Source organism: Sesamum indicum, linkage group LG10 (genome assembly GCF_000512975.1).
Source record: "Sesamum indicum cultivar Zhongzhi No. 13 linkage group LG10, S_indicum_v1.0, whole genome shotgun sequence".
Lineage (NCBI taxonomy): Eukaryota > Viridiplantae > Streptophyta > Magnoliopsida > Lamiales > Pedaliaceae > Sesamum > Sesamum indicum.
The window spans coordinates 16527099-16553773 of NC_026154.1; the positions used below are offsets into that span (position 1 = coordinate 16527099).

The 26675-nt window shown below is 36.0% G+C and overlaps 6 protein-coding genes across 14 annotated transcripts in view; 5 read left to right on the forward strand and 1 right to left on the reverse strand.

Moving 5' to 3' along the window:
- On the forward strand, nt 66-2461 carry LOC105172925. Of its 2 annotated transcripts, none has more exons than XM_020697231.1 (2): nt 66-207; nt 1380-2461. In XM_020697231.1, exons 1-2 carry the CDS (start codon nt 163-165, stop codon nt 2136-2138), a joined length of 804 nt encoding a protein of 267 aa, XP_020552890.1. In that variant the 5' UTR covers nt 66-162; the 3' UTR covers nt 2139-2461. The 2 variants fall into 2 exon arrangements, with proteins under 2 accessions (XP_020552890.1, XP_011092845.1); XM_011094543.2 differs by having other exon boundaries at nt 1414-2461.
- LOC105172926 (fructose-bisphosphate aldolase 1, chloroplastic) lies at nt 3145-6171 on the forward strand. The gene is made up of 6 exons (XM_011094544.2): nt 3145-3407; nt 3787-4056; nt 4216-4325; nt 4429-4519; nt 4840-5109; nt 5695-6171. The coding sequence occupies exons 1-6, from the start codon at nt 3234-3236 to the stop codon at nt 5971-5973; spliced, it is 1194 nt and encodes a 397-aa protein (XP_011092846.1). The 5' UTR covers nt 3145-3233; the 3' UTR covers nt 5974-6171.
- Nucleotides 6376-9134, reverse strand: LOC105172927 (B-box zinc finger protein 19). Of its 3 annotated transcripts, none has more exons than XM_020697269.1 (6): nt 8599-9134; nt 7513-7687; nt 7314-7429; nt 7014-7220; nt 6825-6857; nt 6376-6727 (listed from the first exon to the last, which is right to left on the reverse strand). In XM_020697269.1, the coding sequence occupies exons 1-5, from the start codon at nt 8689-8691 to the stop codon at nt 6837-6839; spliced, it is 612 nt and encodes a 203-aa protein (XP_020552928.1). In that variant the 5' UTR covers nt 8692-9134; the 3' UTR covers nt 6376-6727; nt 6825-6836. The 3 variants fall into 3 exon arrangements, with proteins under 3 accessions (XP_020552928.1, XP_020552927.1, XP_011092847.1); XM_020697268.1 differs by having other exon boundaries at nt 6825-6916; nt 8599-9131; XM_011094545.2 differs by having other exon boundaries at nt 6825-6916; nt 7513-7609; nt 8599-9122.
- On the forward strand, nt 13921-21376 carry LOC105172929 (kinesin-like protein KIN-7E). 3 transcript variants are annotated; one of them, XM_011094547.2, is made up of 13 exons: nt 13921-14360; nt 15386-15776; nt 16234-16323; nt 16452-16552; nt 16694-16807; nt 16880-16961; nt 17059-17126; nt 17238-17303; nt 17420-17544; nt 18065-18392; nt 18865-19794; nt 19972-20261; nt 20852-21376. In XM_011094547.2, the coding sequence occupies exons 2-13, from the start codon at nt 15554-15556 to the stop codon at nt 21171-21173; spliced, it is 2739 nt and encodes a 912-aa protein (XP_011092849.1). In that variant the 5' UTR covers nt 13921-14360; nt 15386-15553; the 3' UTR covers nt 21174-21376. The 3 variants fall into 3 exon arrangements, with proteins under 3 accessions (XP_011092849.1, XP_011092850.1, XP_011092853.1); XM_011094548.2 differs by lacking the exon at nt 13921-14360 and adding an exon at nt 14457-14693; XM_011094551.2 differs by lacking the exons at nt 13921-14360; nt 15386-15776; nt 16452-16552.
- On the forward strand, nt 22595-25420 carry LOC105172930 (NADH dehydrogenase [ubiquinone] 1 beta subcomplex subunit 9-like). Of its 2 annotated transcripts, none has more exons than XM_011094553.2 (6): nt 22595-22789; nt 22956-22997; nt 23506-23587; nt 24161-24216; nt 24569-24642; nt 24982-25420. In XM_011094553.2, exons 1-5 carry the CDS (start codon nt 22661-22663, stop codon nt 24608-24610), a joined length of 351 nt encoding a protein of 116 aa, XP_011092855.1. In that variant the 5' UTR covers nt 22595-22660; the 3' UTR covers nt 24611-24642; nt 24982-25420. The 2 variants fall into 2 exon arrangements, with proteins under 2 accessions (XP_011092855.1, XP_011092854.1); XM_011094552.2 differs by having other exon boundaries at nt 25085-25420.
- Nucleotides 26021-26675, forward strand: part of LOC105172931 (epimerase family protein SDR39U1 homolog, chloroplastic-like) — a 4643-nt gene continuing 3988 nt past the window's right edge. The window contains exons 1-2 of one of the 3 annotated variants that reach the window (XM_020697127.1): nt 26021-26395; nt 26469-26537. In XM_020697127.1, coding sequence (XP_020552786.1) covers nt 26306-26395; nt 26469-26537 — 159 coding nt within the window. In that variant the 5' untranslated portion in view covers nt 26021-26305. The remainder of the gene's footprint in view (nt 26396-26468; nt 26538-26675) is intronic. The other 2 variants (XM_020697128.1, XM_011094554.2) reach the window with 2 other exon arrangements.

The window sequence follows — 26675 nt, forward strand, 5'->3', positions numbered from 1 at the left end:
TTTTCTGTCTCCTCTTCTTTACTTAGTACGTCGTCGTGTTGCAACCTTACTTTTGAACACTTATACCTATAATTTTAATTTCTTCCCACAAGCCCTAGTTTTCAATTTAAGGTACATCTTTTCTATCTTAAATTTTCTCAGAGCGATCCTTCTAGTTCTCTTATGCGATCTCACTGGTTGCTTGTTGGTAGGCTAAAGAACCAGAAGGTATGTTATTTTATTTCACTGCGAATGAAGTCTATTTGATCTTTGTAACTGCGTTGATATTTTGATTGATCTATCACGTAATGCTGGCTGAAGAAAGCCCTATATGCACATACCTTTGTATTGACAGGTGAAAAATCTACACTAGTTTTGCAATCACTGTAGTACCCTGTCGACTATACCTATGTTTTTATTATGAATATTTTATTTGTAGATCAAGAGATTTTTCAGTTATTGGTGAATAACAGGCTGCGATGTTGAGTCTTTACCAAGGGATTTCATACGGGAACGCTAACCCTTATTGTTTTCAATACATATAAAAATGCTTAATTTGGTGATCTCACCCTGCTGTTATGCTCGCCAGGTGCTTAATTAGTGCCTGAAAAGTGTAAATTTCTTATGCATTGAAGAAGTCCTAAAAAGATTGTATCATGTGTTTGAATTTGTGAGGGGAGGCGATCACCTATCTCTATATGTCTGCTTCCAGAAAAGCAAGCAGTTATGCTTATTTGATTCATGTTTCAAAAGCTTGCGGTGAAAGCGTTGGGTGAATCTATGGGAACTATCTAAAGTGCATGCTAAATGCGTTTCAGCTTTGGTCTAAAAAGAAACCGATGTTGAGGTAATAGTGAAAGGATTACGGGAAGATGCATTAATGTGTTGTAAAAGGGAACTGGGCTGGCACTTGTCCTTATATCACATTGGCACCTAAGTGATCCTCATTCATTCAATTCATACCCTGCCTTGATGAAATTTCTTGAGTGTTGAGCAAATTGATATACAATGAAAACTCATGTGGACAATTTATGGAAAGGGAACTGTGCTTGTCTCATACTTCAGGGTTTGCTCAGTGTATGGTATTGAGGACAGTAACTTCGGGCTTGTGAGTTACTCAATGGAGTTGATTTTATGTATACAAAGACCTCTAAGATTTCACATGCCCTTGTCTGCTCAGAAATAATCTAGAATCTATGTATTGGGGAACATTAATTGTACCTTTGCGAGAGTTGAACTTAAGATTCTTAACCGGTCCTTTTATTGGCATCTAATTTATCAGAATAGGAAACTTGTCTTTCCAGGCTTTAAGTTTTAAATCAAATGCTTGATCTCATGTACATCTGTGACGAATATTTTGTGGTCTCTGACAAGATTTTCCGAAATCTAACACTCAACAGGGACTAAAACTTATTTTCCATCTTGGTGTTGTAGCCATGGCTGTTGATGATGATGTGACAGAAGGCTTTGTTTCTTCATTGGGTATCAGTTCTATCAAGTCTGAGCAGGATGGGGAAATGCTTTCAGCCGAAGATGTTGCCTGGGCAGATTCTTGTCTGACCAAAGATCCTGAAGTATTAGACAATGACTGGGATTCTATGAAAGAGGCATTATTGGAAACTCTCAGTGTTCAACACGACTCATCAGCCCATGACGAAGATGAGTTTTCTGAACAGCCAAAAATGGAGACTTCTTCTTCTATCGAGTTAACAGACGATATAAATAATTCAAGTAAACCAGACATCAGCACTACAGCCAGTAACGAGGAAGCAGAACCAAGCAACGGTGATCAGTCAATTCATGAGGAAACTGATGATTTCTGGTCCAGACATAAGATGGAAGATGTTTTCCTTCCTTCATACAATGAAAGTTTTAGAAACCTGGGAACTTCTGATACCAAGGAGGATCTGTTTGTTCAAGAACTCCAATTGGATCTATCTACTGAAGACATATTCAAGGTATGGGATTTAAACATTCCTTCTGAGGATGACGACGACCTTACTAAACGGTTGCATAAGGCTCTTGAACAGAGTTCGTCTGAGCCAACGACTTCAGTTTCTGATCAGTCTAAAGCATGGAAAGGCTTGAATGATGATGAGTCACTTGATGATCTGATTTCCGGGATAGCAGACCTCTCATTGAGTCCGACTTCTCGCTGACTATTTGTCGAGTCCGACTTCTCGCTGACTATTTGTCGAGTCCGACTTCTCGCTGACTATTTGTCGAGTCCTAATATCTCATAGCTCAAGAGTAGCTTAAATGCCTGGGCTTTGTGTCTGTTAGTTTTATGTTTTCATATTTGCAGAATCTTTCCATCATTTTATCATCTTTGAGCATGCTGTATATTTCTTTTCCAGTGATACTAGTCTCAGCAGATAATTATTTTTTTCTTTAAATAGAATCTTTTGAGGAAAACTTATGTCCTAAATTACAAGATTTGTGTTGGAATGATGTATAAAGCAACAATTTGTTGGTGGCTTGATCTTCTATGTTGCACTAATAAGCAGCTGTTTATGCTTGTCTTCTTGTTCTTGGGATGTCCGGTGTATTGGGCCGTATTTACCAACACCAATTTGATCACAATCAAGTCCAAATGGAATTAGCGTGCTTGTCTAATCCAATGGCTGGGGATGAATCTTTTCATACGCGAGTCCCAATCACAAGCCCAAAACTATGTATATATATGTATATGCGTCTTGGAATCATAATCAAATTTGGGCCATAAATCGACCCAAAAGGTGATCACGAAGCTAGTATGATCTTGGTGATGTAATCACATCTGACGTGGCACAGCCTACGGTTGATACACTGCTCACCGTATCCTGAGACTAAATAATGACCATTAACACTCAATCAGAGTCACAACCGCATCAGGAAAGATCACAACCTCACGTTTCCGGTTTCCCTTTCCAGTAGGAAGAATCTCTCTCCCCAAAGTCCAAACAGTGTGTTAAAAAATATCAAAGGGTTTTCCCGAATTTATTTCTCCAAATTCCTTTTTACGAGGTGGGAATAATCCCATCTATTTCAACCACTTCTGCACCCTCCAAGTCAGACAAATCATCTCGTCCACGTAGCAAGTCCTCATTGGTCCACTCATGACAGCCTCAAGCTGCACATCTTTTAACACTATGTGCACATACTGTACATGCATATTATAAATTGGGGTGCGTGAGTGAAAGTGTGTGGCAAAGAGAGTAAGAGGGGGATAAGATTTTGTGCTAAGACACTCAAAACTTAACTGGAAAAGCACAATGGCCTCAGCATCACTCCTCAAGTCATCTCCTGTTCTTGACAAGTCTGAGTTTGTTAAGGGCCAAACCCTTCTCCGGCAGCCCTCCGCCGCTGCCGTCCGCAGCCACCCCAATGCTGCCCCATCTTCTCTCACTGTCCGTGCCTCCTACGCTGATGAGCTCGTCAAGACCGCGGTAAATAATAAATATTGCAGATTTTATGAATGGAGTTAATTACTGAATTCTGCACGTATTTTGTATTAGTACATACTTAGAATTGGTGTACAATATTTGTTTTGAATCAAGTAAAACTATAGGTCTGCATGTAGAAATCTAACCGTAGCATAAACTGCTGATGATGCCTTGATGAAGACAAGAAGTCAAGAACTGTTCAAAACCATGTTTTGCATTACAAAGTTTCCTGATCATTTGATCCTTTAGAATACTATAATGTAAAATATGAGCATAGGATATACAATAAAATTTTATAAAACCAACTCCTTTTTTTTTTGTTTTAATGGTATGTCTAGACAGGATTATAGTGTAACAATGTGGTATTGTTATGTTGGTCTAGAAAACCATTGCATCACCAGGGCGGGGAATCCTTGCGATGGATGAATCAAATGCGACCTGCGGGAAGCGTCTGGCGTCCATTGGGCTGGAAAACACAGAGGCTAACCGCCAAGCCTACCGCACCCTCCTTGTGACCGCCCCCGGCCTTGGTCAGTACATCTCTGGCGCCATCCTCTTTGAGGAGACTCTCTACCAATCCACCACCGATGGCAAGAAGATGGTGGATGTCCTTGTCGAGCAGAAGATTGTCCCTGGCATCAAAGTCGACAAGGTTACGAAAAATATATATATATCGCTTGAATTTTATGCTATGTGATATGTGTGTGTTAAATAGAATTAGAGATGCAATATTATTTTGTAAAAGAAGATTCAGACTGAATTATATAGTTTATGGTTGATTGTGTATAAAAGACGGATTGGGCTGATGCAGGGTTTGGTTCCCTTAGCTGGTTCAAATGATGAGTCCTGGTGTCAAGGTCTTGACGGCCTTGCTTCCCGCTCTGCTGCTTACTACCAACAGGGTGCCCGTTTTGCCAAATGGTAAGAAAATTTCTCTACTGTAATAAGCAAGAGCTGATGAATAGTTGGTGTAATGATTCAAGTTTTAAGAAATATGTAAGTTCTCATCTTTTCCGTGATTCAGGCGTACCGTTGTCAGCATTCCCAATGGTCCTTCTGCATTGGCCGTGAAGGAGGCTGCCTGGGGCCTGGCTCGCTATGCTGCCATTTCTCAGGTATAATATCGATCATTCAGCTTTAATGAAGATTTCTCATACTAGTGTATAGATAAGTCAATAACTTGGACGAAAATCAAATGAATTTAGTATAAAATCAGCTATGGAAAATGAGAGAAATGATAAATATGAGTTCTGTACATTAACACTCTATTTGGTGTAAAGGTGATGGAGAAGGGAAAAGTAAATTCGAGAGCAAATACAGCATAAGTGGAGAAATTTCGTTTTTCCTTTCCTTACCAAAATCCGTGATCTAAACAGAGTCCAAGGATCTTGGATTAACTAGTCTAATTACTTCTCATTGTTTTGGTGGTGTTTAGGACAATGGATTGGTCCCGATTGTGGAGCCAGAGATCCTGTTAGATGGTGATCATGGCATTGACAGGACTTTTGAGGTTGCTCAAAAAGTTTGGGCTGAAGTGTTCTTCTACTTGGCTGAGAACAATGTGATGTTCGAAGGTATTCTCCTCAAGCCCAGCATGGTGACTCCTGGTGCCGAAAGCAAGGACAAGGCCACACCTGAGCAGGTTGCTGACTACACCCTCAAGCTCCTCCAAAGGAGAATTCCCCCAGCTGTCCCTGGAATCATGGCAAGTATCCAATCTCTCTACTTTTCGTTTATACTGTATATATATCATGATTTTGGAAGGGGTGCTGTTGAATCGAATCAATAGAACAACCAGAGTCCATGCTTGGTTTGAGCACTTTTACTGCATTTAAATAATGTTTGAGTTTGTTTTAAGTGTTAACATGTTGAGATAGATTGGGATTTTCAAGTCAAGTTGGTATTTCTTGAACTTGATTGCTATTTTCAAGCTTATGGAGTCATTAAAGTCAAGTTTTAAAATCAATCTTGATTTGCGAAATTGATGAGCCAGCGGCTGAAGTGAGGTTTTAGTCTTAAATCAATTGTGGATAGAATAACATGATTCATTTTCCAGTGAAATAGGCCTGGTTGCTTTTGAGATGGGTCGTTCTTAGGAGGTCAGTCTACTTGAAGTTTTAGTACAATCACAATCATTTATGTAACAGACCCACAGGAACTTAGACTCGCTCAGACTCCCCAGGACATAGAATGATCCATGAGACATGCTTTGTAACATATTGTGAAATTTTTAGAGTTTTTTCTAGGTAAACTAACAGGTATACCAACACTGCCTTGATGTTTTCTGCAGTTCTTGTCTGGTGGGCAATCCGAGGTTGAAGCTACCTTGAACTTGAACGCCATGAACCAAGCTCCCAACCCATGGCACGTTTCATTCTCGTACGCCAGGGCTCTCCAGAACACATGCCTGAAGACATGGGGCGGGCTTCCAGAGAATGTGAAGGCTGCCCAGGAGACTTTGCTTGTCCGAGCCAAGGCCAACTCTCTGGCTCAGCTTGGAAAATACACAGCTGAGGGAGAATCCGAGGAAGCCAAGAAGGGAATGTTCGTCAAGGGCTACAGCTACTAGGCTTATTACATTGTACTACCAAAGGAAAAACAGTTTATAGATGGAGCAGAAGTGTGATAAGCTTTTGTACGCTTATAGCAATTGAGACTGTTTTCGTTGATTACATGTGCTTTTCTTAACCTCTTAATAAGCCTAATGCTGATGAGAAATAGTTAGTGTGTTTGTATCAGAACAGCATGGTATATAAATTTTTCCATACTTGGTGGTTTGAGTACATTTTCTCTGTGTTGACAACTGTCTAATAATCAGCAGCGTAAGAGAGCCAAAAGTTCTTATTGGCTACTTAGGATACAACATAGGTCAAGACTAGTTGCAACTGAGGACATTATTAAATATTTACATTCTGGTACTTTGTTTTATAAGATGATAGGAAATACAGTTTTTATTTTTCAAAGGACAAAGTACAGTAGAATCAATCTTCATTGCAAGTGACAAGGAAGTGAATAATTGATATTAAGTTACTGCCTCATTCTAGACATGGTAACAAGGCAAGATCAAGGATCACTATTGTGAACACTTGAACGACGTCTAGCAATTTTTTGAAATTAAAAAAGAGTCCCTTCTCTCCAAGAACAACTCTCAATGCTTGCGACTGGACAACAGTAAGAGTTGCAAAAATGGAGTGCACATAGTTCATCAGTATTGCTACCGTGAACTCCAAAAAGAAAAAGGGTTGTGGCTCTGGTTGTTTTTTAGGTTCTGTCTCATATCCCTCGCCTCTTTATTGCCGACCACCTCAAAGCAGGGTTGTTGGCTGCAAGAAAACAGAGAAAAGAATTAAATTCCTCCTTCTAAGTTAATATATACTGCAAACTCACAGAGCTTATGCTTGACTACTCGTAAGAACTCGCCTCTTTTACTTCTCAGGCTCCTCTCTGAAGTACCTGTTCGGAACCATAGTTTGAGATGCATGATTAATATCAACCAAAGTATCCACTTGTTCCTTGATAAGAAGAAAATTTAGTTTCCAAATTAAATTTAACCATAGTTTAGAGTTAAAAACCATGATACTTAAAACATTGCCATAAAAAATTAAAGACCTGGTTATTAGCAGCTCGGTCGTACAGCCCTGGAGGTCTGGCATTGAGGTCGATCAAAAAATCCTCCATTTTCTCATCACTTTCAGAACTGTTACCTATAAACGAGTTTGGAGAAAACCGATGATTTTGCAGATTCTCTTTTTCTCGGAGACGGCCCTTTTGTGATCCCAGCTCCTCTCGGCTTCCAGGCTTATCATTCCCTGGAAACTACACAAGTTCACCACAGAAGAAGTAAACCATGTGTCCGATATTTAATTCTTGCAAGAATGAGAGCAAGCGTCTTCAACATCAACTACAAACCTCAACTCTCTGCCTGAGCAGGAGATATCTTCTGTGGGTTCTTTTGCCACCTACGTGGACGATCATGTCGCATTGCAGACAAAGAGAACTTCCATCGATCTCGCAATAAAAGAAAGCTACATAAAAAGGTTGATGAAGGATTTTTGACAAGATTGTTACTTTTTAACATGAGAAAAAGGAAGGATTTGAAAAAGCATACCAGGTGCATTTTCGCATATGTCGCAACGCGGGACTTCACTTAGCTCGGCAAGCCCAACTCGTATGTGTCTACTAGCAAGCTTGTTACACGTATGAACCTGCCAACGCCATGTTAGCCTATTCATTGTGGCTATAATCACTGCTAATCTGAATATGCTGAGGGGCTCGTCATGCCGCTAAGTAAATAAACCACAGTATACCACCAAAAAGCATTAGAAGAAAGAAAAAAGCTATAAGCTCCTCTTCAAGACTGGGCCGAAGCCATGACAAGAATAAAGGCAATGCACAAGCAAACCAAATATTGAAATCAAAAGTTATATCAACTCAAAGAAAAAAGTGTCATATGCCTCCAAGAATTCAGATGTTCAAAAGGGTGTTTGGCTAAGTTTATTTAAAAGATATTATAAGGTACGATATTTTTAAGTTGTTCTTGAAATTCATAAGGTGGTTTTGAATGTTCGGATGAAATAAGATAACGAATCTATTAAAATTTTAAAATTAAATTATGACATCCTTATGGAAATCTAATATCTTATCTTGGAAACTTATAAGCTGCAGCGCTTAGAAATTTACAATAGCTTCTCTCCTTTTGAACATCTTACCACGTGTTTGTGGGAAATTCTAATTCAGACCTAATTCGGTCGGATCTTAATTAATTTATGGTAAGTCAGTTTATTTATCGTATTATTAGTGTACAACTCAAAAAGACTAACCAATTACATACTAAGTACGCTCTATAATTGATTTGGTTCGACAAAATATGATCGGTGTAAAAGAAATTCATATTAAAAGGCTGTTTATGAGTTCAGGACAAATAAACCATTCATGATTGTCTTAACTATGGGACATAAATAAGTTACACGCAACTCCTTAATAAAAATTATAATAACAGCTAGATAAGAATCTATCATAAGTTCATAAGCTATGAAAACATCACCAGAGACAGCCAACTAATCAGAATCCAACGCATACTCTACACAATCTTCAATGCAAAAATACACTCAAAACTCATACTAAAAAAAGAAGATCCCAATTAGATCCACACATCTATACATCCATTCACCTACCCAGACACAACCAGAAATACCTTATCATCACAAGCACGACAAAGCGCCGCTTCATCCGCCGCGCAGAATAAAGTCGCCGCCGCACTCTCACAAACGTCGCACAGCGTCCTCATTGCCACTATTTATCTCTTCAATTTTCAGTTACCCCACGCAGATACCTCTTTCACTTCACAGTCACCACAGACATACATATACATACATAAATACGCGTATAACACCTCGCCATAAACTTACAGATACGGGCAACTATACGTATATACGACTCAAACACACACTAGAATACACTGACTGTGTGTTTGAATGAAGGTTACGTATTATTGAGACAAGGCGAGGTTTTCGGCGGCGGGTTTTTATAAGGTGTGGCAGGGGACAGAACAGTGGCTGGGCCGGGGTTCCGAGGAAGGCGTGCAGGATTTCGGAGGTACAAGGAAAACGGGTCAACAAGTTGCGTGCGAGGTTTTCTAAGCTACCTCGCCAGTGCACAGTAAACCGGGTGTATTCACTGTGCTTAGCTGCCGCGTCCCCATATATTAGTTGATTTGGGGTGCATCCCCACTTTGCCCTCATCAACTAATAACTTTCACACAAGTGTCCTCATATTCTTGAAATTTAAAAAATATATGAAATTAATTATTCTCCAATAATGAGTTTTTTTTATTATTTTATAGATCCTGTTAAATTTATAGTAAGATATTATAATACAAAACAAGGTGAAATAGAATAATTTAAAATTGAAAGAATATGGGAATAACGTAGTATAGAGACACATGTCCTACTAATAATGTGACACTATAGGAATAATTACACTTTTCTTCCTTGAAGTTTGATTTAATTATACGTAAACCCCTGAAGGTTGAAAAATTATATTTAGCATCCTTGAGATTTATTTTCATCTAACAAATTAGTTCATCCAGTTAGTTAAAATTCACCAAATTTGCTAATATTAATAGAAAAATTAGAAAAAAGATCTATATTTATGACCAAATTATCCTCATACGTCTTCATGCATTAATGAATGCGAAAAGGCATATCTTAACCATTATAAATGTCATTTAGACAAAAAAAATTATTTGGTATATAATAAGTCAATCGATGGTCAATTTTCATTCAATTTTTTTTTTAATATCAACAAATTTGATATGTTTTAACTAACGAAAGGGATTAGTTGTTAGACAAAAGTAAATGTGATGAGTGGTATATGTAATTTCTAAAACCACATAGGATCTACTGTAATTGCACCGAATTTTATGAAAGAGGAATGTAATTATCTGTAAAAAAATAAAAAGAATAATTATAAGAAAGTACCAATTACTATCTCCCAAACTATAAAAACATACAAATATTAGTTGATATGATTTAGCCGAAGTGCGGCATGCAGTGCAATCAATGTTCCATTTGGTGCAATGTATTATTTGTTCTAGATTCATAAGAAACTCATAGTTTTATCCTAAAACAGCATCTTAATACGGGATGAGACATTTAAACTTATAAGTCTTTATTTTTTACGAAACTTATAATTCTATCTTAAAACGGCATCTCAACAAGGGATGAGACATTTGGCTTTATAAGCATGATTTCGTACAAAGCTCACAATTTTGCCCTTATCGACATTTTACCAAAAAATGAGATATTTAACTTACGTTCCATTCGAACTCCTTATTTATAATTAATATGGGACGTATACCAACACTAAGCAGTTAAGCTAAAAGATTGCATATGCTTTTGTTGCATTACATTAAAAAAAAAACAATTAATTTCTTAAGTTTATCTCTATTACAAATATATTTAAAAAAAAAATTATTGGAGTTAAAATATTGAAGTATAGGGTAGATCCACAACCAACAGCCACGTGTAGAGAAAACAAATTATTTTTATATTTTGTTTGAAATATTTTATTAGAGTCTCATCAAACTGCTGCAGAAACCTCTTTGCTAATCGGAATCATTATTTGGAATGAAAACAACCCTTCGTCCATTCCTAGCCACCACTCTCATATCTTCTATGTCCCACAAATATTTTTCTCATTGTACATGCTGTTGTCATTTTTGTGCAATTGGGCCGCCCCAACTTCCACATTCGGCCCAACACACCATGGACCGACCTTATGGGCCTAGCATTTGGGCATGTCTATGGAAATAAGGGGGTGTTTACACACGCTTTTCAAATTTTGATTCCCTAAAAACACTTTTGAAGTGTTTTGGATGCTTATTTCTGCTTCTAAAAGCACTTTGGGGGTGCTTTTTTGGCTTTTTTTAAATAAATATAATTTTATTTTTTACTATTTTACTCTTATTATAATAATTTAATTAAATTTTATTGTTTTTATTTTATTTTTAAAATTGTACATTTAAAGTTTATATCGAAGTTTTTAAATAATTTAAATTTTAACAATCATTAAATTTACACTTTCATATATTTAATATTTTAAGTTTTTTCTATTTTATGCATTATATCATCTAATTATATTATTTCATTCACATATAATTATTTGATAATTAATAAAGTAACTTTTTTATAGTCATGTAAGTTTAATTATTGTGCATGAATTAATATTATATTACTTAGTGGGAGCATTATTAACTTAAATATATATTTTATTATTTTTAAAAACACAAATATGAAATACTAATCGAAATAAAATTTATGATTTTTTGTGAAAAATAATTATTAGTGACAAACAACAAGTGAAATAATAAGCAAAAAAAATAGTATCTTTTCAACACATAGGGACAAAACAGTCTTCCATCGATTAAGTTTTATTTTAGAAGTGATTTTCTCCATGCATTATTCAATTTAGCTTTTATCTATTTTTTTTCACTTTTTTTACAAACACTGCCCACTTTTAATTCTACTACAACTTTTAACTTTTTTCTACAAAATTCAATTCTCTAAAATCAGAAGTTTTTGGAAACACTCGATAAATAAGAACTTGTCTAGAAAAAGGGTAAATCACACTTTCAGTCTTTATATTTTGGGTCAAAATATCGGTCCCTAAATTTTTTAAGGTGGATCGGTTTTTAATCTTTATAAATTATAATAATTTTGATCCAATTAATTAAATTGAGTTTAAATATGTTAAGTGAGGGGGGAATCAAATTGATCTCAATCTTAATAATGTGAAAGATTATGAAGTAAAATCAATTTTCATCCGAAGTATAGAGACCAAAAGTGTAATTTATCTTTGTTTGGAAGTACATTGCAAAAGTTAATCTGGTTGGGTTTTCTTTTTATTAATATTAAATACATTTTAAAAACAAGACGACACTTTTTAAAATGTGTATTTTTTTTAGAGAATAACTTTAGTTTCAAAAGTGCTTGCTGAAATTCACTAAATATTTAAGCAACTTTAATAGTATACATTTAGTGTAACGAGACTTTATTCGATTGGTAAAGTTGAAAAATCTCACAATCACAATATTATAAATTCAAGTCCTACAAATATATACATATATTTTTTATTCGAAAAAATATATTTTGATTTGTAATAAGTCGAGACGATGGTAAATTTCGTTCATTTTTTTTGTATATCAGCAAATTTTGTGAACAAAAACTTACTTAGTTCATCCCTTATAACATTAGTTTGGGCATTAATATGTAGGAATATTAGTGTGAAGTGAAATAGTTAAAAGAGTTGAATAGATTTGGAGACGTCTATTAGTGTTGATTAATGAGGGGATGTTGATTGGGCCCACGCCCACCTTCAGCCGGTAGGTTTAGACAGGTTGGTTTGTGGGTAATCATCAACTGTCTATTGCTTAACCACTTACCTCTCTTCTTTCTCTCTTAACAAAAAAGTCAACCGTTTCCTCATAATTTAATCATCTTACGCTCATCATTTCCTTGAATTTGCAAACACTTTGCATTGGAGAATATGTGCCCATTTTGCCTCTCCCACTTTCTCTTCTTTTCATGTAAACACTTGTCATTTAGAATATAAATTTATATTTTATTGACATAAAATAATAATAATAATAATTAACTATAATTTTTCTTTTTAACAATAACATCAAAAGAAAATTAATTAATATTTTTTTATTTTACAGAAAAAAAATGGTAATACTGCTGATAATTTTTGTCTTCATTACAATATATTTAAACTTTACCACGTTTATTTTATTTGATTAGTTTATACAAACTAAATAGTATAAAATCGTATGTTGTTTACTTTGAGAGATTGGAGTCATTGTTCACCATAGAAGCTCCATAATTCATCCCACCAACTTTGGTGGGTTGAGTTATCACGAGAATAGTGGTCATTGGACAAGGACTTGAAATATCTTTTTTCTCCCCAATTCTTCGCCTGCGTTTACCTTTAGAATTATGTTGGTAATTTTATTCCTTTATTTTTTTTGTTGGTAATTTTATTTTAGAGTCTTTTACTCTAGCAATATTTTTTGCGTGATTATTTAGTAATAGTGAATTACTTTTGTTTGTAATTTTGTTTTAATTATGCTGTTGATAAAATTCTATGTAATTTATTATTCATTATTTTTGTTTTAATTTTATGTGAGGATCACGATTATTTATTTAGAATTTTTCGAAATATGCGTGTCGCAGAGTATATTGCACAATGTGAAAATTTATCTTAATTTTAAACTAATTTATCTATGCTATGGCATTTTTCAAATGGACTTAAAGAACAAAAAGAGGCGCAACAAGGTCATTTACCCATTTTATGTATAAATTATACCAAACTTAAAAAAAAAAGAATATAATATATTCCAACATTAATTTATCAGATACGTGAACAGCATAGTAAATGATGATTATTGCAGCAGTACAAGACCAAAATAGGTAAAAAAATAAACATAAAAATAAATGTTGTATGATAGTGTTGAGATTGTATTTGATGGTCTGAAAAAATGGTCCAAGGTGGGGCGCAGTTTAATGATTTCACCATGTTACTTTCTGCGGTGAAATAATGATTTTCAACCTTCCTTTGCTAAAATCTTACCATAAGTCTACGTATTGATGTCTTTTAATTATGGTTCAAATTTTATAAATAAATTTAAGTTCATCTGTTTGAAGTATATTAAATGTGTGGTTATGTATTAAATTTATTTTATTGCTTTTAATAATATTAAATGTATTGTATTATACAGTTCATTGATTAAAGTATTGGTATAATTATGTTATTGTTATATTAAAAAATAAAACCTTAATTTAATTGACTAAATATCACTATTTATGAGATTGTTAATTTCAATTATATTAATATGTATAAAATTATTATTTATTTTAATTTGAGTGATTAAAAAATAAAATTATTTTTATATTTAAATTAATAGAAAAATGAAATGAGAGATGAGGCAATGTTGCTCGAAAAATACCAAAAGAAGTGGGAGAACTTGTAGTACAGGAGAGAGGGTGGGCGGTGGAGCGCGCCATTCCGAGCTAGTGGCGCGTGGAGTCTGGAACTCAACGCAACGGTAAAGTTATTGGTCCAGATACTCCCGTTGTACCGTAGTCTACGCCCTTGAGTTCAATCCACCGACGACGCTCACGTGGGCACGTGCTTCTCCCCCAGGCTTTTCAAAGTAAAGCAAGGGCAAGTTCGTCATTCTATGCTCTCGTCCATTCCCGGAGGCGCAACAAGTATAACGTTCACACTCATCTCGCCATTTACGCCTCACTTAGTTCTGTCACTGTGTGCGTGTATATATATATATATATGTATACACACAATATTTATTTGTATATGTATATATACATAGAGAGAGAGAGTGAGAGTGAGAGTTGCTAATGGCGTAAGAAGTTTCTCAACTTCAGTTGGGGTCGGGGGGTAAGATTTTTCACCGATTTTTACTGTTCCATTTAGTGTTGGTAGTTTGATCTTTGTCTTCTTCTTGTTCTTACTGCTTCCAGAAGTATTATATTCACTTTACTAGATGCGTAAAGTATATTCACCTGAACAAGACTGGGGGAGAACTCAAGCGTCGTTTCTAATCTTCAAGCTCACGCTTCAAGCTCTTTACTTTTAGAGAGATGAAACTTTCTGCAGTTGGGTTTTCGGCAATTAGAAAAAGTTTATCTGAGTTGCTAATCCACAATATCAGATAAGCTTTTGAATGTGTGTGCATTAAATGCTTAATCTTGTAGGGGCATTGTTACCAAAGTAAGCACGTAATTGTTATTAGTTTTTTCGTCTTTCAAAATTAAGGATGGAGTTGCTCGTGGTTTCATGACCAAATCCTGATTTTTTTTTTTTTTTTGAGGTTTTTGCATTTGATGTTTAAATTTATGCGGGAATTCGACGATTACATTCTGCATTTATTCTGACTTCGCATGGGGGGAGCTTCTGATCGAATTCAATTACAAATCCTAATCTGAAGTATAGGTTCAATAGGAAACAACATGAAAAGGTGAAATCTTGATGTAACTGTCACCGTATAAAGTTGTAAATGATGTATGTTTTTTGTATACATGTTGTATCTGTATGTATCTGCGAGTGAGTGTTGGGGGTCCACTATTCATGTTTTCACCGGCCATTTGTAATAAAAATTAAGAAATCTATAAAAAAGCATCATGACTTGGACTTGAAGCATAGTTGGGGTCCCCATTAAGCAAAGCTATCTAATGTTGATTTTTGTTTTGGGACTCTGTCAAAAATTGGAACTTTAGGTTTCTGTTGGAAGAAAAGGCATGAGGCCTAACATTAAGCAAAGTGATTAATCACAACCAACCCCTGAATTATTCCCTTTTTTCTTAATCAATATTGTATTAGTTGGTTAAACCTTTCTATAACCAAGCTTTCTTTGTTGCGGATAAACAATCTATTGACCTGTTCTGGTATTTTATTTATATTAGAAGGCACAACAACCCTGTTGTTCACTGGTCTAACTGCCTTGCCATGTTGGGCTAGCGAGATATGTCCATTCAGTAGTTCTGCATTGATTGTTCCTTTATTTGGGATTTCCAAGAAGTTCAAGTTATGGACGTTTCATCCTTCATGCAATAAGCCAAAACAAAGGGGAAATGGGAGCAATGGGTGCAGAAGACTTGATGAATTGGGACAAGCTGCAAGGTATGGGGAATGGGACAGAAGAGAAGATTTTGGTGTTGGTGAGGTTAAGGCCTTTGAGTGAGAAGGAGATTGCACGGAATGAAGTTTCCGACTGGGAATGCATCAACTCAACGACCATTTTGTACCGGAACAGCCTCCAAGAGCGGTCTGGACTTCCCACAGCTTATTCATTTGGTAAGCGGTGCTTTTATTTATCCCTGGATTTGATAATTTTTCCAGTTTAGGAGGAGAATTGATGGATCTCTAAGCATAATTTATATTTGCTTTTTATACTGTCTGAACATAATTTCTCATGTTATATTATCAAGTCCTTAGTAGAAGGAATTGAAAGTATACCGTGTAGTTTTTCTTGTTTCAGGATAATTCTGGTTGTGTTTTACTTTATTTATAGAGTAAGTATCTGAACTTGTTGCTTGACGCTGGACTCTATTCCAGGATATTAATAGTAAATTTGATGTTAACCAATGCTAAAAGTTAACAGATTCCTCTATGAATTTGAAACAAGGAAATCTGGCATGTCAAATATGTCGCTCCCTCCTCACGTTTATATATAATTTTTAAGATTCCTTGGTGATTCTGAAACATCCATTACCCACTGTTTTATTGTATCTGTTTACATTTATGTGTGTAGACAGAGTATTTAGGGGTGACTGCAGAACAAGGGAAGTTTATGACGAAGGAATAAAGGACATTGTTCTTTCTGTTGTTGGTGGCATCAACTGTAAGTTGAATTAATGAAATTACTTGGTTACTTGTTACTTTCCGGATTCTGTTTTTAATTTCACTTATTATGTGATATGTAATTGGTTTCAACTAATTGACAAAACATTTTGGACCAATTCATATCAGCAACTGTTTTTGCATATGGTCAAACAAGCAGTGGAAAGACATACACCATGAATGGTATCACTGAGTATGCAGTGGCTGATATTTATGATTATATTCAAAAGGTATGTACGTTCGATGAGGATCCTGGATGACAGCAGACCAAATTGTTTCTCTACATTAGAGAAGTGCTTTTCTTTCTACCTTTATAAGAAATCTTAATGGAACTTTTCTTGGAAATGACAATTTTCTTCTCTCTCCTCCAGCATGAAGAAAGAGCATTCGTCTTGAAGTTTTCTGCAATGGAGATTTATAATGAAGTTGTTAGAGACCTTCTTAGCACAGATAATACTCCACTGCGGCTTCTTGATGATCCGGAAGTGAGTTTGAGTTACTATATTCTTCCTGCATGCTCATCTACGTAGCTTTATTTAATTTTCCTAATTCTGCAGAGAGGGACTATTATAGAGAAGCTCACTGAGGAAACTTTGAGGGACCGGAATCACCTCAAGGAGTTGTTATCCATCTGCGAAGGTTTGGCAAACTTCCTCTTCATTGTTTGGTCTATGGTTGTAGCATTGTTATAATATAGTGGCATGTGTCTTTTTTATTTATTTTAACTTCTGTATAGCACAAAGACAAATCGGGGAGACCTCGTTGAATGAAACAAGCTCTAGATCCCATCAAATTCTTAGATTGGTTAGCTCCCTTCTCACTCCCCATACATCTTATATTATAATATCAATTTTTCTTTCTTTTCTGGAAAATTTGAAGCCTCACAGTTGGCTCGTTTTTCTTTAATTTCTCCAGACAATTGAAAGTTCTGCTCGTGAGTTTATAGGGAAGGGCAACTCAACCACCCTTGCTGCTAGTGTGGTAAAAAAAATTGAATTTTTTGATAAATTAGCTTACATGTATATGCTAATTCCTTCAATGGTTTAAATAAATATAAGTTGCTCAGGTTTGTAAGTTATAGAATTCGTCGCCTGCAGAATTTTGTTGATCTGGCAGGAAGCGAGCGGGCGTCTCAAGCATTATCAGCAGGGCAAAGACTGAAAGAAGGCTGCCACATAAACCGCAGTTTGCTGACTTTGGGAACTGTCATTCGCAAACTTAGGTTAATTGATTCTGATTCCTTTGCTTCCTCTTTTACAAGCTGGCTGCCCTAAAGTTTCATAAGTCAATTATTAAGTGTAGTCACCAACTCATGATATTGAGCTTCCTTGTGTTTCACCTTGAGATAGTTGTTGATGTTTTCATTTTCACTATCTTGCCTGCTTAGGCTGTGTTTTTTTCTTTTTACTTTTTATTTTTTATTTTATAGAGGATCTTGAATCTATAATTGTCTATGGGTGTCTCTCTGAGGGTACTAGTCTTACTCCCCAAAAGTTTCACTTTGTGAGGAAATCTTAGTTTGATAAAGGATTGAGGCATGATTGTCATCACAATGATGATGGATGCTCTCTCTCTCTCTGTGAGTTCATTGTCTATCTCCACACCCACCCACCCACCCACCCTGTTCTGTAGATTTCTGACAATCTTATGCATGGGTAATACTCCTTTATTGATTTGTAATATATGTTGCATATTGTACGTTATATCCCCATCGAGTTTTTGAGCTGTTTAACTTAATGCAGCAAAGGAAGACATGGACACATAAATTACAGAGACTCAAAGCTTACACGTATACTGCAGCCTGCCTTGGGAGGCAACGCAAGAACAGCTATCATTTGCACCTTGAGCCCTGCTAGAAGCCATGTTGAGCAATCAAGAAATACCCTTTTATTTGCCAGCTGTGCAAAGGAAGTATCAACAAACGCAAAGGTCAACGTAGTGATGTCTGATAAGGCATTGGTGAAACATCTGCAGAAAGAGGTTGCCAGGTTGGAAAGTGAGTTAAGGACTCCAGGATCAGTATGTGACCATGGAGCATTGTTAAGAAAGAAAGATATGCAAATTGAAAAGGTTATGATTCTTCTTTTAGGAAATAGCAGACTTATCTGGTCTCCTTTTACATGTGTCCATTAATGATCATTTCTCAGTTCAACTTGATTTTCAATAACATCAATTTATCAAGATTTTGAGCTAGTTTATTTTTCAATAAATGAAACGTGGACGAAATCTAACATGCCATATATTTTGTATGTTTACTCAGTCTCATTTAATTATTATTATTTCCAAACAGCGTTATTCTGTTTATTCAGGACTGGGAATCTTCTGACAATTAACAGATCCATAAACCTAGGATATAGCAAGTATATATGTATATATTCCTAAGATAAAGTTTATATCAAGACTAATGTGATGAGTTATTCCTCTTATATGTACTGCTTACGGTTGCATATGAGAAACCCAACCGGGACACGATCTTGTATCATGCAATTCTTGGTTACAAATAGCTCCATGCTGATGTGATTTCATCTCTCACTATCTGCAGTTGGAGAAAGAGATTAGGGAGCTGAAGAAGCAGCGAGACCTTGCTCATTCTCGGATTGATGATCTACTACGAGCTATTGAAGGTGATAAAGGTTCACAAAAAGTCAACCAAATTCAGTCAGTTCATGGAGACTTTAGGAGTAAGGGAACTTCATACCTACTGCATACAGAAAATAGTGTGGATAATTTTTCATCTGATGATAGATCTGACCCAAGCCAAGAAATTGAGGATCCTGAGTTAGGAACTGGAGAAGATTCTGATGAAATATATAAGGAAGTTCGATGCATAGAGATTGATGAATCAGGCCACGACAAAATATATGAACCACTGGGCCAGTCAACTAGTGAGAGTGAAGAAAGCATGCCAATGTTGTCCGAGCCTGGGAGTGTCCATATTGTCGAACAGCAGACATTATCAGCTTCATGTAGACAAGATAGTGGCACTGAAGACGGTTATGGTATGTTGCAGCAGAGAATTCGAGGTGGGCAGAACTCGATAGATTCTCTGTTTAGACCTCACCCTGATGCATTATCGCCTGGGGCCCCATCAACTAGTATGAAAGTTTCTGGGAGCCAAAAATTGACAAGAAGCCAGAGTTGCAGAGCTAATTTAATGACTGATTCACCTGACTTTCACATTGCTGAACAAAATGAAAGCACCCCTCCAACTGTGTTGGATAAAAGCTTCACAGGAAGACCAGAAGGTGCCTCCCTAAGGAAGCAATGGAAACTTCCTCCTGTGATCTATGGTGCAGATACTGTGATCCTGTCCAGAAATGATTCTCAATCTTCTGAGTTTAGTAGTTTTATAGATGAAATAAAGAACCAGACTTCCAGCCATGGCGATGAGGATATTCCTACTCTTGGTTCTTTTGTTGCAGGACTCAGGGAGATGGCAAAGCTTCAGTATGAAATTCAAACTGGCAATCAGGTGAGAGTGATACTAATCTCATACATATTCCATTCTTCTATCAAGTAGCAACTATCTTCTCGTACTTTTCTTTCTTCTTGTTTTTATTTTTCTTGTTAGAGGAGTTTATCCTGGCTATTTGGTTCGTACTGGAAGGAGAACATACCTATGATTTTAAACCTCATGCTGTGTTCTTAGGTTCAAGAAACAGATATTATAGATGAAAAGAAAGCAAGAGATATTGCTTTGGATCCAATGAATGATTGGCCCCTCAAGTTTGAGAAGTTGCAGAAATTGATAATTGAACTGTGGCAAGCTTGCAACGTTTCGTTGGTCCATAGGACATACTTCATCCTCCTTATTAAAGATGACTTTGCGGATTCCATTTACATGGAGGTTGAATATAGAAGATTATCCTTTCTCAGGGAAACATTTGCCAGGGGTAACTCAGCCATACAAGATGGCCGTAATCTTACACTGGCATCAAGGTATTGTCTGAAACTCTCTCATTCACAATGAATTGTGTTTCACTTTCAGAAGTTTGTTGTGCTGTCCATTGAGGTGAGTGAGTGTGGTCAACATTAACACAGTCGTGGAAATGCTGTTAAAACTTTAATTGGGCTGATGGGAATGTCAACTAAGGGGTGAGGACTGGGACCAGTTGTGCATATGCAAGATGTGGAAGTTATAACACAATTTAAATTTAGGATAGTTACGTAAAACTTAAAAAAGAACACATTGTTTCTAAAATTTCACTTTGCACTCTGTCCTGATTAAGTTTTAGATTATAGATTTCCTTAAAAGGTCGAGTAACCAGTTGGGCATCTGTAACGTTAAAAATGACTGAAAGGGTGTTGTCAGTTAATTTTCAAAGATACTCTTGTAGAATATGGAAACAACATGACATTGTCTATGTAATCATCTCTCTAATTTTGGCAAAATTGTTTAGTGAACACAAATTTATGTGTCGAGCAAAAGTTGCTGATGCTGCCTATTATTAGGTCACATGCTGTTAAGTTTTCTCTTGGAGTGAATGTTGGAACTTATCTTCAATTATGTACTTTTCTCGAACTGATAGCAAAAAAGCTCTTCGTCGGGAGAGGGAGACTCTGAGCCGGCTCATGTATAAAAGCTATACAGAAGACGAAAGAAATAGACTCTACGAGGAGTGGGGCATCAGTTTGAACTCAAAACAGAGGAGGCTGCAGCTCGTCCACCTTCTATATAGTGACACTGAAAATATGGATCACATTACAAAGAGTGCCGCCATTGTAGCAAAGCTCATTGGTTTTTCGGAACACGGCCAAGCCCTCAAGGAGATGCTTGGACTTAGCTTCAGACCTCTACGCACAAGCCGAAGATCCTTCAGCTGGAAAAACAGCATGGCATCTCTTTTATGAGGCAGGTGGAAATGTCTTTTATGTATCAGAGAAACTGTAGTTGGCATTTGGTATTTGATTGAGTAGGAGTTTAATGATTGATGTGTCAACTTTTGTGACGATCATTTGTCTGAGTTTACTAGAGACAAGGGAAATTCTTGGCTAGATTTCTGGCCGTGTATGAATGAGGTCGAAATGAACTTGAAACTCTTGACATTGAAACTGTAAAATTATATATATATAAAGAACAACAACAACTCGCGAGAAAAGTATGCTCTGGCCCCTTTGGTTCCGAGTGAGTTTTCATGGGAGTATTCGTTGGTCGCTTCACGCTTGATCGAAATGCATGATTAAGTAGGTTTCAATATGATAACTGTAATCAATTCGTCAGATATTTTAATTTAGAATAATTACATTGTCCTCTTTCTAAGTTCGATGTGATCATAAGTAAATTCAATGTGAATTGAAAATTACATTTAGTGTTTTGATATTTGTTTCTATTTGATAAACAAGCTTTTCTGTTAGTTAAAATTTATCGAATTTATTAATATTAAAAAAATAAGTGAATAAAATTTTATATGTTTTCCCGATTGTCTTATTAGTGATTTATTGAAAGTCAAACAATTATTTTTTATCAAACTACTCTTATACATCTTCATACGCTAATACGAGTGATGAGGTATAACTTCACCCTTATAAAGATAATTTGAACATAAAAGATTTATCTAAATTGTAATAAGTCAATAATAAGTTAATAAGAGGTAAATATGAGTTTCCATTCGATATTTTCACTAACTTAAGCAAATTCGGTAAATTTTAACTAATGGAGGGATCTATTTGTTAGACGAAAATAAACTTCAAATGTGGTAGATGTAATTTACTAAATCATATAAAATTTAAGTGCAATTACACTAAATCTAAAGGAAGCCCGAGTAGTTTTCCCTTTAATTTATTCTAGATAAGGAATTCTATTCTGTGTATCACTTGCATCTAAATTATGTTTTGATAATTTGAAAAATGTTGAGATATTAAATTGAGTTTAACATATGGTCGTTTCACGATAATATTAAGCCCAAACCTAGTGGGTCTCTTTATAATATGGGCTTTTATCTGAAATATAAAGCCCAAAACTATCAAGCCTCTTTATTTATGGGCTTTTTCCTGAGCCCAAAACTAGAAGATCTCTTTTAATATGGGCTTTTCTCTGAACTATAAAGCCCAAAATGACCGGGTCTCCATATTTGTGGGCTTTACACTTTAATGTTAAGCTCGATATAACGGGAAGCCCAAATTTGTAGGCCTATTTTTAAAATGGGCTTTCTCGTAATCCATTAAATAGGCCTTATCTTGTTTAAATTATGCTGTCCCAAAACGATGAATCTATTGAAGGTCCAATACCGAAACGACGTCGTGGTTCAGTAAAATTCATTTCTCTCATGGCAGAAATAAGAAGCTTCACAGATCGAGTAAGGTAGCAGGGATCGCAGAGAGAAGAGAAACAAAGAGAAATGAGCTTGGCTACGGCGTCGTATCTAGCTCGACGAGCAGCGCAGAAGGAGAGGGTTAGGATCCTCTATAGGCGAGCACTCAAGGACACTCTCAATTGGGCCGTCCATCGCCACCTCTTTTACCCTGATGTAATAGTTCCTTTTTCTCTGCTTTCTAGGGTTTATGTACACTGATCCGATCTTGGCATTTCATTTTGAATTTTACTTGGGCAAATCCATTTTCGAGCTCAACTGTTAGATTGATTGTGTAATGGATGATTCCTGAAAGTTTTCTTTTCCTCCTCGTTTTGTTCAGGCTGACGCACTGAGGGAGAAGTTTGAGACCAACAGAAATGTGGTTTGTGTTCTTCTATGATTTTATTTATTTATTTTTGTTTCTGAAAAATACGTACTTTTTTAGTTCAATGCTACGACGATTTTTTATTATGACGAAATGGATTGTGCCGCAGATTTTTGTAAAAACGCACCATTTCTATGAGGAAAGGATTCGTTTAACTGACCATAAAAATGTTTGATAAAAATTTCATCAAAGTAGCCTCCTATTTTTGTTATGGGCTGAATACTTAGATAAGTGCCTGCAGAAGTGATTTATGTGCTCATTATTCAGATAGAATCTAATTCTTTAGTGAAGCAAAGCGGATTTATTTGCTGAGTTATCAGTCAACGAGAATGGAGATTTCAATTGAGAAATTATTAATATGTTGGCAGAGTTTTTTTCTTTTCCTGTAGATGTATGCTAGTGATGATGATGATAATGATATAAATTTCTGTGCTTGGTTGCCCAGAAAATGCAGCCCGTGTGTAAAATAACTTCTGCATTGTTGTTTTTTAACATGACCTTCTAGGAGGACATTGAACTTATTGATAGAATGATTGCTGCTGGTGAAGCAACCTACAATAAATGGCGGCACCCTGATCCTTACATTGGTAAGTGTTTAGATGTCATCTCGGGTTTGTATACCAGTGTATTCAAATACTTATGACATCAAAGAAATGCGTGTATTTCTAGGATTATTTCTAAGGGAACAATGGTAGGCTAAACTTTCATGTTGTTTATCTATGAATATCCTCCAGCAATAGAAGAAGAGTTTTGCTACATTTGGCTACTATTTTCCCTTTGAAGACTTCAAAGTGGTACTTCATTCTAAGTAGGGAATAATCACGTTTGACATCTAGCTGGTAAGAGATTTATTTAGGATAAGTGGATTGACATCAATAGATGGAAGCTAAGTAAAATGCTGGTCACCTATAATCAGCAAATTAAGGTGAAAAGTAGGATAAGTGGTTACTTTTTGATAGTGTAATGCAAGTTTAATTTGTTTTGGTGTTCTTCTATTTCGTGAACCATCGTGTTCCCAATGTTTTTCTTATCTCACACCTATATCATTTGAGGATCTTTAATCCTTTTAAAAATGACTTACCGCTGATTAAATAGCAATCATGTATCAGAGACTTTTTGACCATACCATTTGACGGCTCACAATCGTTTTCTGTGAACAGTTCCATGGGCTCCCGGTGGGACCAAGTTTTGCCGAAACCCAACGCCACCTCCTGGGGTAATTGATTGAATACTTTGTTGCTTCTTGTGCTTTAAATAACTGTTTAGCCATTCGTATCCTATGTGTTCCGTCCCGGGGTTACTGGCTTGTGGATTTTCTGTTTCTTTAATTGTCCTGTATTTCTTCAGAATTGGAACCCTTTTCATCAGTTCATCTATAGCATGGAATCCAAATAGTTGATTGTATAGTGTTGCATGTTATTATGAGCTCCTGGGTCCATACTTATTTGTTTCCATTGTTCACATCATCAAACTACCAATTTATTTGATAACGTCATTGCTCTATTGCTTCTTAAGTGATGAGACATTATCTAAATACTTCCATGCCTTATTTTTGGTTGTTCCTGTAGATTGAGATAATATATGACTATGGTCGTGAAGACAATGACTGAACTACAATCATGGTCCTCGGAAATAAATAAAGGTCAGTAATTTCTTGCTACAATGACTATTTTTATTATATTTCGAGCATCGTGAGAGGGAACAAGAAAGGAAAAATCTGGACAAAAGAACCTACTTCAAATTTGAATGCATGAGTTGGTGGTAGCTTAACTACACGAAAATGCTGAATCAATACTATTCAACGATTTGAACTGTCTTGCACATTTGAATGGTTGGATGTGGTTTCATGTCCAGATGGGTCGTGTGCTACTTGAGAGTTGAGACATCATTTGGAAGAGAAAGGAAACACTGTTAATTGCTTTAGTTTCTGTAGGCATGTGTGGTGTGTCTAATTTTCTTTTTACTTTTCCAATTCCTGCAGTTTCCGCGTTGACTTCCACTCAGTTGTCTGTTTCAACTTTCACGAATGCAGAAATGTGTTTAGATTTAGCAATTGCATTTGCTGAAACATAGTAATGTTGCAGATTGCCAAGGTGCACGACATATGGGAGAAGACTGGTATCAATCTCGTTTGTGTTGTTCAAGTTAAGTCCATTGTAGACCTTCAGATCAGTGTTGTTGATCTTCCTCTCGTTTGACATATTAAGCATTTGACTCTTAAAACGAGCTCAAAGACATCTCGACTTCTGATGTTTGATGGATATTCATACCATCTCATTCATTTTCCTTCCTGTAGTCTCACATTTAGGTGAATAATGCTGTGAATCCTCAGCAAGCATTTGTAATGCTTGAACACAGATTCGTTTACGTTGACAAATTGCTGTAGTCCATATTCCATAATGCCATTTTTTTTGTGTATCCTCTTGATGCTAGCAAGCGTTGCTGCGACGTGCTTATTGGATGACTGTGCACTTCTAGTGGGATCCGTCCAATATTGCATATATACACTTAAGTTAAAATGAAATACTGGATGCAATTAGGAGCTTTTTGCAAGCAGGCCAAGATATTAGCAGCAAAGTTGGAACTCCACGAGCAAACAACCCCAGATTTTGTTTGCAGAATCATCTTTCTGTTTGGTTGTTTGAATTTTCCTTTAATTCGTAAAATATTAAACCCTCATAGGGTGGAAAGTTCCAAGCCAAGGGCCTAAAAGTAAACTACTCCCATCGGCCTAAATTGTCGTTTTATATGTTAACGTGTTACTATTTAATTTTAGAAAAATATATTATTTTTTCAAATTATGCTCATTTATAGTAAAACGTTGCATTATCAATTTTAACCATGATTTTAAATACCGCAAATTCTTGAAAATACCGCAAATTCTTGAATGTATAATTTCATTCTCCTATCTGTATTAAGTTCTTGTGTTTCATAATCGTGCCTTTATTTAACACATAAAATATAATAAATTCCAAAAATCAAGAGATCTATGATAAGAAATCTGTCTATGAAAGTTCTAATTGAGTTGAAAACGGTCTCACTAAAATTAAAAGTCATAAAATGAAATACTAAAAAGGAGAGGTAGCGGAAAAAGAGAGGTATTTTGGTTAATGGATATGGGCAGTGGTTGATGTGGCTCTACATGACACACATTTTCCTTGCACAACCAACGGACCAACTAACCCAATCAACCAGAACCCGGAAATCTCAAACTATTGCTCTCGTTTTCTTGATAAGTGAAACCAGTCTGAGTGCGCCGAGTGGAAAGTACTTAAATAAGAGGAACAAAGAAGCAGAAATTTGTAATGAAAATGGAGCTCTGTGGACATGGAGCCACAACAATTACTTGGGCAAAGTCCATATCTCCCCCTCTCCACTTCCCCCGAAGTTCCTCGGTAGGTTCTCTTATATTTCACTTTGAGAGTTCTTGATACTTAGTAGCATTTTTTGTTCTGTTTGCTTTTGCAGGTGTGGAGATTTAGGAGGATGAATACTTCCTGTGTTAACAGCAGCCTCGACTCCGGGGAATCTCAGAAGGTATTGCTTATTCAACATTGTTATTATTATTTGTTTTTTGCTCTTAATTGATTGTGTGAATTATCTGATGGACTTGATTCAAAATTTAGGTTAATATGTGGCGTAGTGTTTTCTTTTTTTTTTTTGGGGGGGGGGGGG